The 11,060-nt window shown below is 41.1% G+C and overlaps 1 protein-coding gene across 2 annotated transcripts in view; it reads left to right on the top strand.

Annotated features, from left to right (window-relative positions):
• LOC132839428 (receptor tyrosine-protein kinase erbB-4-like) overlaps window positions 1-10,628 on the top strand; it is a 59,068-nt gene extending 48,440 nt beyond the window's left edge. For both annotated transcript variants that reach the window (XM_060860393.1, XM_060860392.1), the window contains exons 18-27: window positions 1-123; window positions 894-992; window positions 1,510-1,695; window positions 5,816-5,971; window positions 6,068-6,143; window positions 6,474-6,620; window positions 6,930-7,027; window positions 8,421-8,591; window positions 8,692-8,950; window positions 9,150-10,628. In XM_060860393.1, the coding sequence (XP_060716376.1) occupies window positions 1-123; window positions 894-992; window positions 1,510-1,695; window positions 5,816-5,971; window positions 6,068-6,143; window positions 6,474-6,620; window positions 6,930-7,027; window positions 8,421-8,591; window positions 8,692-8,950; window positions 9,150-9,919 (2,085 nt within the window). In that variant the 3' untranslated portion in view covers window positions 9,920-10,628. The remainder of the gene's footprint in view (window positions 124-893; window positions 993-1,509; window positions 1,696-5,815; window positions 5,972-6,067; window positions 6,144-6,473; window positions 6,621-6,929; window positions 7,028-8,420; window positions 8,592-8,691; window positions 8,951-9,149) is intronic.
• The last annotated feature ends 432 nt before the right edge of the window (window positions 10,629-11,060 follow it).

The following is an 11,060-nucleotide window of genomic DNA, read 5'->3' as shown; positions in this document are numbered from 1 at the left end:
CTCTTGGAGCCTCTTAAATCCAGTGGAACTGCAGTGACTCAGGCTCAGTTACGCTTACTGAAGGAAACTGAACTCAAGATGGTTAAAATCCTGGGATCTGGAACCTTCAGTACTCTTTACAAGGTAATTTAGAGAGAGAGAGACAGAGAGAGAGACACACACAGAGAGAGACACAGAGAGAGGGGGAGAGACACAGAGAGGGGGAGAGAGAGAGAGACACAGAGAGGGGGAGAGAGAGACAGAAAGAGGGGGAGAGACAGAGAGAGAGAGAGAGAGAGAGAGAGAGGGAGAGGGGGAGAGAGAGAGACACAGAGAGACAGAGACACAGAGAGAGACACAGAGAGAGGGGGAGAGACACAGAGGGGGAGAGAGAGACAGAGAGTGGGACACAGAGAGAGAGAGACACAGAGAGAAACACAGAGAGAGGGAGAGAGAGACAGAGAGAGGGGGAGAGACACAGAGAGGGGGGGAGAGGGGGAGAGACACAGAGAGGGGGAGAGAGAGAGACACAGAGACACAGGGGGAGAGAGAGACAGAGAGAGGGGGAGAGACACAGAGAGAGAGAGAGAGAGAGAGAGAGAGAGAGAGAGAGAGAGAGAGAGAGAGAGACACAGAGACAGAGAGACAGAGAGAGAGAGACACAGAGATGGAGAGAGAGAGACAGAGAGAGAGATGGAGAGAGAGAGACAGAGAGAGACAGAGAGAGACAGAGAGAGAGATTGAGAGAGAGAGAAGGAGAGACAAAAAGAGAGAGACACACAGAGAGAGAGACAGACAGACAGAGAGAGAGAGAGAGAGAGAGACAGAGAGAGGAGAGTCTGTGTTTGTGATAAGTGTACATTTTATTATTCTATAAAATATCTCAACGTGTTCAGTGTGTTTTTCTCTATCAGGGCATCTGGATACCTGAAGGTGAGAGTGTGAAAATCCCAGTGGCCATAAAAGTCCTCACTGATACAACGGGACCGAACTCCAAAGCAAAGTTCCTAGATGTGAGTCAACAACACTGCTTCCTGCACACATAAATAATCTCCTGTCATTATTAAAAAGAGATATGAGCTATATTCATGTACATGCACTCTAAACTAAATAAGTGCATCAGTACACACTCACACACACTCACACACACACACACACACACACACACAGATGAGTAGATTCTCAGGGTCACACTCACTAATGGCGGTCACCTCTTCTGAGAGGTGAGGGAACACTAAACACACTCTCTCATTATGTTCTCCGTCTCGTTCTTTCACTCTGTGAGGCTCCACAGATAATGTTTAGTCTGGGATTTAAGAGGACGGATATTGATATTCTCTTTTTAATAGAACACTGAAAGAGTCTTCATTCTTCGCTCTTTCATATTTTTCTTCAAGGCCACTGTTAATGCACAGCCTTTTTCTATCCAAAGAAATAAAGGATAAAATAAATAGATTGCTTCAGGATCTTAAACCTGCATCTGATCTTCACAGATTTTTATTACAAGGTCATTTTTTTTCCCTCCCTCAGGACGCCGTGATGATGTCCAGCATGGATCACCCTCACCTGCTGCGTCTGCTGGCGGTGTGTGTGAGCCCCAACGTGCAGCTGGTGACCCAGTTCATGCCCCACGGCTGCCTGCTGGACTACGTTCACGAGCACAAGGACGACGTCGGCTCTCAGCTGCTGCTCAACTGGTGCGTCCAGATCGCCAAGGTAAGAGCATCCTGTTTTCTGTTTCAGTGTCGACTTCTATTTCTCTCTCTTTAGATCCTCTAAATTGCTGTTATTTACAGTATAAGTCACAATGTCCTTCATTGAGAGACTCATGATTAGGGGTTATAGATGCTTCAGCTGTCCTCTGAGTAGCTCAAAGGTGCACAGTAAAAAGGTTCTTCAATCAAAAGCTGCAATCACAAGCAGCTGGAGGAAATAAAGGAGGTCCAGACTTCAGGAGAAGGAGGAAATTGGTGTCCTTGATTTCTTTGTTCATCATCTGTCCATATAAACTATTAGTGATAAAATCATGCTGGGTCTGCATAGCACGCTCATACCTTTTTTCCTCTTGGAATGTTCTGAACCTTCACCCAGCTCTGCTCTTTTTTATTTTTATGTAGCCTTTATCCTCAGGCTGCCTTCCTACCTACAAAGCTCCGTCACTCTCACGCTGAGACTCTATGAGCTGTGAAGGTGCAGAGTAAATAAGTTCCAAAAACAGATCACCTTTAGAGTGTCTGCGTCAAACGGCGGAGTTATTGGTCAAAATAAAAGAACTAAGAATGATTAACACTTGCAAAAATAAAGAAAGCCACACCCATTTCCTTCATCTCATTATACGTATCTGTCACCTATTCTCAGTTTTCATAAACATCTATATAGTTAAAGGTGGGGTCTCCGTTGTTTGAGAAATGCCTCAGAAAACTGAGTCGGGACGACAAACAAAACAAAAATCAAAACAAACGTGTAGCCAATGAGCAGAAAGGGGCGTGTCTTGTCAATATGGGCGGAGACAGTGTTCAGTGCGCATGTGTGACATTAGCAGAAAGCGGTTTTAACATTGACATGGAGGATAAAAACAAAGAAAGAAAGAGAAGAAAGACTTACGATAAGGTAAGAAGTAGGACGTGTTAATATAGGATCAGCTTTCCAGCGCTGGAGAGAACTGAAGGAGCAGGAAGTTGGTCACATATTCACAGATTGGAGTTTCCTGAGTCAATAACTCCTGAGCTAAACGCTGTTACACTGTTACACAGTTACACAGAACTAATATATGTCTTTGTCCTTTACATGATTATGCTTGTGTGTCATTTTTGCTTGTTTGTTTATCTGCAATCGTATTGTTCTTCCCTTCAGCTATGATAAAGACACGTTTCTTTCCGTTAGTTGCCTGGGTTACGTATGTATGTGTGGGCGGAGCTATCAATACAGGGGTGGGACCCATTTGGGTTAGGGGCGTGTTTGTTTTGGTGATTTTATATGTCAACATTGGCTTTCAAACAACGGAGACCCCACCTTTAACATCAAATATTTATATTTGCTGTATTTATAGAAACATTGCCACCAAAAATGTCTGAAGATGCTAATTAAAAGGCGCTGCTATCCTATGGACATGTTTAAACAGCATGTTCGATCCTCCTACTGGGTTGTGCATTAACCTACAGAGTGCCTACGCGGCATAAAGCTGCCGTTCTTTTTTCATAGAACAGGAATTGTGCATATTAGCTTTTCTAGTGACTTTGTCTTAGCAGAATTCATGCATGGATTATGACAGGGATGTGTTTATTTGTAAGAGACAGAAGCTGCTATTGTAAAATGGTATTATGCTGTCATGTCATGTCTTTATTTTTTTTTTTTTTGACATGACTTTCCCCTTGTCCTGCTCACTAAATTGCAATACTGTCAAGTCACCTGTCCATTGTGAACCACTGGTTTGAGTAGAAGAGACACACTGGCTCTTCATCGTAAAGGGGTTCGGACACCGACTTAACGAGTTCTATCAATCACGCGCCCACCTGTGACACGTCCCTGCTGTTGGAGGTTGTCGCGGTCACACCTTCAGCCCGATCGGTAGCAGATCCTCATTTAGAAACGCTGCACAGGACATAGAGGAATAATAAACAGGTTTATGGTAATGGAGGCATGATGTATTAGTAGCGAGGATTCTCCTGTATCTCCAGCTGAACCAGGAATGCTGGCTCTTCGTTCGCTCTGTCTGTAGTGCCATCTCATTTCATAATGGATTATTGATGAACTAATTAACTGTGGAAGTACATTTTGATTGGCTGTAACAAAGCTACGGCATGCTGAATAGGATGTTGTTGTTGTTTTTTCCTCTTTCTGTTTGCCCAGTTAGTAAATTAAAATACTCAATAAAGCTGTCAAGAAAAAAACCCTGGAATCCTTACAGCTGATCATTTCTGTGCAGCCTCAATTTTCTCAAGAGTTTTCTGTTTCAAGAAGCCAGTTTTGGCTCTATTGTTCACATACTGCATGTAGACCCATCCATCCATCCATCCATCCATCCATCCATCCATCCATCCATCCATCCATCTATCCATTCTTCATCTATCCATTCATCCATTTTTTTCCATCTATCCATGTTCTAATCCGCTTGCCGTTCGTATGATTGTGGGAAGCCTTGAGCTTATCCTTGGGAACTTGGAGGAACTAGGTGATAGACAATCGCAGCACACAATGGCACGCACTCACTAGGGCTGGGCGATAAAACGATAACGATATGTATCGCGATAGACACGTGATCAATATCAATAAAAAATGTGTTCGATAAAACCGAAAAAAGGAAAAAGGAAATGTAATTTTTATTCTTTGTCGGAAGAAAACAGAGGTTGCGAAGCAAGTTTAGTTGCATTAACAAAGGCACTCACTCTCTGGTAACCTAGCAACCTAGGGAGTGACATGCTAACAGCCAATCATATAACAGTATCATGTTTGGTTGCGCCATATCGTCGTCTCGTGCCGGTCTGCTGGATTCCTCTTCAGTAACCGGCGACTGTTGAGCAGAAAATGAGCCGCAGCGAGCGAGGAAACTGTAAATAAAAGAGGAAAAGTCAGCGTGCCAGTACGGCAGTTTATTGGATATTATAAGTCTGACCGTAGTCACACCAACGTCGTCTGCAAATTATGCAAGACCGATTCTCTATGTTTATATTTAACACTTTGCACTATTTTATTACACTTTGTTAAACATTTCTTACATTTTCTTTCATTTTGCACCTTAAATGTTAAGAGATAATTGTTAAATGTTCATTGTGACTTTAGACTCATGTTTTATAATTGGGTACATACATTATAATTATGTGAGTTTTCCTGCTTGTTGACATTTCTGTCTTAATAACTGAGGGGATTCTGATCAGAGGAAGGTTAAGTTTAAAATAAAAATGTTTAAATGTAATATATTTTCCTCCTGGTCCTTATTTTAAATGCGTCATAAAAATATCAATAATTATCGATATCGACCGATATGAAACACTGATATCGTGATACAGTTTTCAGCCATATCGCCCAGCCCTAGCACCCACACACATTAACACACTACAGACGATTTAGAGATGCAGGCCAGCCTATCAAACATGTCTTTAGACCGGGGGAGGAAACTGAAGTACCTAGAGAAAACTCCCGAAGCATGAGGAGAACATGAAAAGGTGGAGTGGGGAAGTGATCCCTCAGGTGTGAGTCAAACATGCAAACCACTAAATCTCATCTCTTTGCTTTTGGAAAAGCAAAAAAAGATAAAGAAAAGCACAACAAGGCCAATAGTTGGAAACTGAACACTTTTCAAATGATCTAGAACAAATGCACCAACATCTTGATTCTTAACAGACCCCAATTTATTTTGGTTCAGTGCACTGTAACTGATTTATGACCTTCTTCTCTTAATGAGTGGAACCTTTTGCTCTCCTTCCCTTTTCTCTGTATAATGTCACATCAGTTTTGTTTTCTGTTCCAGTAAAATGATATTGCTGTAATAGGATACACAGGAAACCTCTTTTCTAAAACTACATTGCTACAGCAAAAGTGATTGATTTTGTGCTAATGTGCCCCACTCAAGTATGGGGCATGTACAGGGCTGGTTGCTATGCTAATTAGCGTCAGCAGATTTTGATTGGGTTGCTCTGCCTTTCATCATCCTGCATATCTCTAAAGGAACATGCGGGGATGGCTAAAGGATTCAGTATCACACAGGTTTGCAGCGACCGAATATAAATACGACAGGGCTTAATACTGGACCCTTAGGGACTCCTTCAAAAGTGTACTTATGGGGCGAAAGAAAAAATGCTAACATGCTTACATTAATTACAATGACATAAATTTTCAGGGTATGATGTACTTGGAGGAAAGAAGGCTCGTTCATAGGAACTTGTCTGCCCGTAATGTCATGGTGAAATCCCCCAACCACATCAAGATCACCGACTTTGGACTCCCTCAGCTTCTGGGTGCTGACGTGAAGGAGTACAACAATGACGAAGACAAGGTTTGAAAGTCTACAACAAGCCACTATGACATTCTTTTGACTTGTACATGAACGTGATCAAACCTCGAATACTGTGTTTCTGCTATTTGTGGACAGGCTCTGATCAAGTGGATGGCACTGGAGTGTATTCACTACAGAAAGTTTACACACCAGAGTGATGTTTGGAGCTACGGTAAATACTCTTTGCTCATATGTATTCTAGTTGACAGGCCAAGAATACGTAAACATCACCCGTGTGACCTAACCATTCTTCTGCAAGAGGAATCACTCTGGGCAAATCATACTGGTGCTGTAGCTGTCGTTCTAGAGACAAACTGATGCTGTACTGGCCACAAAAGGCGGCTCTACTTCATACAGATAAATTATTATGGTCTTAAACCAGTGTTTCAGTTTAATTGTCCAACCCCTGTAAATCTTTTGGTTATCTTAATATACTCACCGAACAAGTCCTTCAAACTTATTGAGTCATTTCTGAATCAGCCATCGATATTTATTTCATCAGGCGTCACCATCTGGGAGCTGATGACATTCGGAGCAAAGCCATATGAAGGCGTTCCCAATCGTGAGATCCCGGATATTCTGGAAAAAGGAGAACGTCTGGCGCAACCTCCTATATGCACCATAGATGTCTACATGGTCATGGTCAAATGTAAGTCTTAAAACTGAAATCTTCTAGCTGTGTTTCCTTCGGCGTGTCTGCAGATATTACAGTTGTAGCGTGAGCTGTGAAGTGGGAAATAACCCAGTGTGAACTGCATAAATGCAAATGCCTGACAGGGTTTGAATGATTCCATCAGGAAGTGGGATAGTTGCTTAGGAAAAAATCTAAAAATCATGGGCCAAAATAGACATGGTGCAGGCTGAATTGTCTATTTATTTATTTATGTTGCATCAATCCATTTCCTGCCGTGAAAGGGCTGCTTAATTTTTTTTGACTCATTAATGATCCTCGCTCAAGGTTGGATGATCGATGCTGACAGTCGGCCCAGGTTTAGAGAGCTCGCTACGGATTTCTGCAAGATGGCAAGAGACCCTCAGAGATACCTAGTCATCCGGGTGAGTAAGGCAAGGCAAGGCAAGTTTATTTGTGTAGCACATTTCATACACAGAGGTCATTCAAAGTGCTTTACATAGAAATTAGAAAACAGTTTATAAGAGAGAAGAAAAAAAAAAAAATATATATATATATATATATATATATATATATATATATATATATATATATATGTAAAAATAAGAGACACACGATAAAATAATAATAAAAACAAAGAACAATTAAAAAAAATAAATGTGATTTTAATAAAAACAGTTTAAAATATGTTAAAAAGAATAAAACAGGAGTAAAAGTGATTTGGATAAAAAGTGCAGTCAGTGTGAAGCAGCACAGTGATCATTTAGTAAATGCAGAGTTAAACAGATGTGTTTTTAATCTTGATTTAAAAGTGTCTACTGTTGAAGCACATCTGATCTCTTCTGGAAGCTGATTCCAGCTATAGGTGGCGTAATAACTAAATGCTGACGCACCTTGTTTTGAGTGAACCCTTGGTATCTCTAACTGACCTGATCCTAATGATCTGAGTCGTCTGCTTGGTTTATATTCAGTTAGCATATCTGTCATGTATTTCTGTCCTAAGCCATGAAGTGATTTATAAACGAGTAACAATACTTTAAAATCTATTCTAAATGTAATTGGAAGCCAGTGTAAGGACCTGAGGACTGGAGTGATGTGCTCAGATTGTTTGGTTCTGGTCAGAATTCTGGCAGCAGCGTTCTGTATGAGCTGCAGCTGTCTAATGGTCTTTTTGGGATCCCAGTAAGGAGTCCATTGCAATAATCCACCCTGCTGGTGATGAAAGCATGGACAAGTTTCTCTAAGTCCTGTCTTGAGACAAAACATCTAATTCTGGCTCTATTTCTGAGATGGTAGTAAGCTGATTTGCTTATCGCTTTCACATGACTACTGAAATTAAGGTCAGACTCTAAAATTACACCAATATTTCTGACTTTATTTTGTGTCTTTAGACCCCTAGAGTCAAGGTGTGTGTTAACCTTGAGAGTTTCATCTTTATTTCCGAATACAATGACTTCGGTTTTGTCTTTGTTTAACTGGAGGAAGTTTTGACGCATCCAACTGTTAATTTCATCAATGCACTTACATAGAGAGTCAATGTGGCTGTAGTCATTAGGGGACAGGGCTACGTATATCTGGGTGCCATCTGCATAGCTGTGGAAACAATTTGGTTCTTTTTCATTATTTGACCAATTGGGAGCATGTACAAATTAAAGAGAAGCGGTGCAAGAATTGAGCCCTGTGGGACTCCACATGTCATGGATGTTCACTCAGATTTATGGTTACCTATGTTCACATGAGAGTAGCAAAAAAGCCAAACATTGTCCTGTTATTTGACTCTATGCTTCTGGAGAGTATTGGGGTACTTTTTTGTTTCAGGGGGATGACTGCATGAAGCTACCTAGTCCCAACAACACTAAATTCTTCCACAGTATTGTGGATGAGGATGAACTCGGAGATGTGATGGATGCTGAGGAGTATTTGGTTCCTCGGGACCTCAAAGCTCCTGTTTCCTCCCATCATTCCAGCCCTCATCTGGACTCCAAACAGGTAAGACTTACATATTAAATTATGGCCGAGGACCTATCGCAACTCAGGACTAAGAGTTTTTTTGTAATAGCTGTTCTTCCATTTGACGAATGACACACAGGGACCGAGTGACATGACAACAGGAACACAGAGCTGTGAGGTAGCCACATCATCTGGTGAACTGTTTCTCCCCCTGAGGCTTGGCAACGAGGAGCAGCTCTGTCATGGGAAGCTGAAGAAGAAGCTCAGCACTGCCTTTGTGGAGGACAGCGGCTGTCGACGCTACAGTACAGATCCTGCTGCGTTCCTGAAAGAAAGAACACAGAGAAGTGCCGATGAGGATCATTGTGCAGCCACCAGGAGTGACAAGAGTTCCTCAGGTAACCTCGTCTGTTTCTGCAGTATTCCATTGTTTCAAACTGGTGGAAAAAAAATTAAGCTAAGCAGCGTGATCTTGAACAAAATCTCGTGTCAAGTTACGTAGGTGGATAGATCAATAAATCGTGGCCTTCTTCACTCTCGTTCTTGGCAAGATCTTTGTGATCTCTTATTAAAAATGCTGTTTTCTCTCAACTCCAGACCCCATTGAGGAAAATCCTTTTATCATGCACCAGAAAAACAGAGAGATCCATGCACTGGACAACCCAGGTTACCATGGCAACCCTGATGGACAGCTCAAGATTGAGGAAGAGAACATCAAAACTCCTGTAGACCACAACACAGATGAGCCGATCCAGGAGCCAGTGAAGAAAAGCAGCATTTCTGTTCTTCCACTGATGTCCAGAACAACAAGCAGGACTACAAACAGCCACATAAACCTCAGCACTCAAACAGAGAGACCCCATGTTCATTTTACACTCCCACCTGTTCACCCTCCTAAAAGTGGACCAGTGAGTCAGAATGGCCATCATCTCCATTCAGGCCACGGTCTATGTACTGATCCTCCCAGTAAGTGTATCCTTCCTTCAGTAACAGGGCAAATATGTCATATCAGCCACCAAATCCAGCCTGGTTCTCCTGGTCCAGCTTGTATCTCACATCAACATGATGGCGTTAAAAGTAGCACCTCTGTTCTACCAGGCCATGTGGTCCTTCAAAGCAGCACAACACAACCAGGTCATGCTGGAACAAACAAGAAGTCCTTTCACGCAAACAATCCAGAAACGCGGCATTACGGCCTTCCGGCCACTGTTCCACAGCATCCTCCAGATCCCTCACTGGTCTGCAGGAACAATTTCATCTACAAGCAGAATGGCCGTGAGAACCCAGAGAACCCTATGGAAGTCAGCATAAAGCCAGGAACATTTTTGCCTCCTCCACCATACAGACACAGGAACACTGTAGTGTAACATCTCCATCATCCAGAGAAGTTTCTCAGCTTCTTCAACCAGCACGTCAAAGCTATTACTTTCTTCCTCAGCAGTTCCTGTAACTCACTTGCTGGAACAATTCCTGCCTTTAAGAGAAGAAATACCAGGTTCCTCAGCATCATCCCATAAGATATACAGTATATATTTACATCTGTCCAAACATCTGAGGGAGCAAATTGTACCTTTTCAGACTCTCCTTCAACCTGTGTGTGGGAAACATTAAAACTTTGTAAATTCTGGAAGATTTTGTGGGATTTATAGAATATTTTTTAGAAAATTGAAGGCGACGGATTGTTTACACATCGATCTTATATAATAAAAAGTACTAAAATTACCTGGAAATATATATATATATATATATATATATATATACTGTATATCTTTTTTTTTTTTTGTGCTCCGTGAGGAAGTGTGTGCTGTTCTTAGACAGCAGAGCCTTAATCAAGAGGCTGGTTAATCCTCCCTGACTCACTCGTGGATGTTATTTAATAAAAACATAGAGCGCTTAGGAACGTGAAGAAGGTCTGGCTTTTTAAACGGATGATAATTGAACGTTTTCTCTCAGTGTTGTAAATCTATGTGTTACATGCTGTATTATTCCTGGTTGTGGAAACTGGCACAGTGTCTTTTATGATGTATATTTTTGGATTATGATCATTACACAATAAAATGATTATGGTTAAAACGATCTGTATTTGCCTGTATAATCTTACAGATTATATAAATTATTACTTATACAAATGAGTATTTTAGGGGTTTTTTTTTGTGCAACTTTTTCTACCAGTTCAGACTGATTAAAGAAAAAACACCTGAACCACATCGCTGTTAGATGAAAATAATCAATGACAGGGTTTGGGTGAAAAAAAAAAGACCAAAAATCACCATTGTTTTATTCTCTACACATTTACCAACACTGACAATTGTTTAATTATTAGTTAGCAGGCTGAGATCCAGTCAACAATATGAACTGTACTGAAGGCTGAAGGATTAACAATTAATAAAACTAATAATAATAAAAAAAAAAAAAACACTTTAAAATAAATTTGTAAATATTAGAAAATCATATCTTAACTATGAGCTAATGATGATCGGAAGCTACGGTAACGACGGTTTAACCTTA

This window comes from Tachysurus vachellii, chromosome 24 (genome assembly GCF_030014155.1).
Source record: "Tachysurus vachellii isolate PV-2020 chromosome 24, HZAU_Pvac_v1, whole genome shotgun sequence".
Taxonomy (NCBI): domain Eukaryota; kingdom Metazoa; phylum Chordata; class Actinopteri; order Siluriformes; family Bagridae; genus Tachysurus; species Tachysurus vachellii.
Note: the sequence above shows the minus strand (reverse complement) of the source record. Positions and strands in the feature narration are given on the sequence as shown.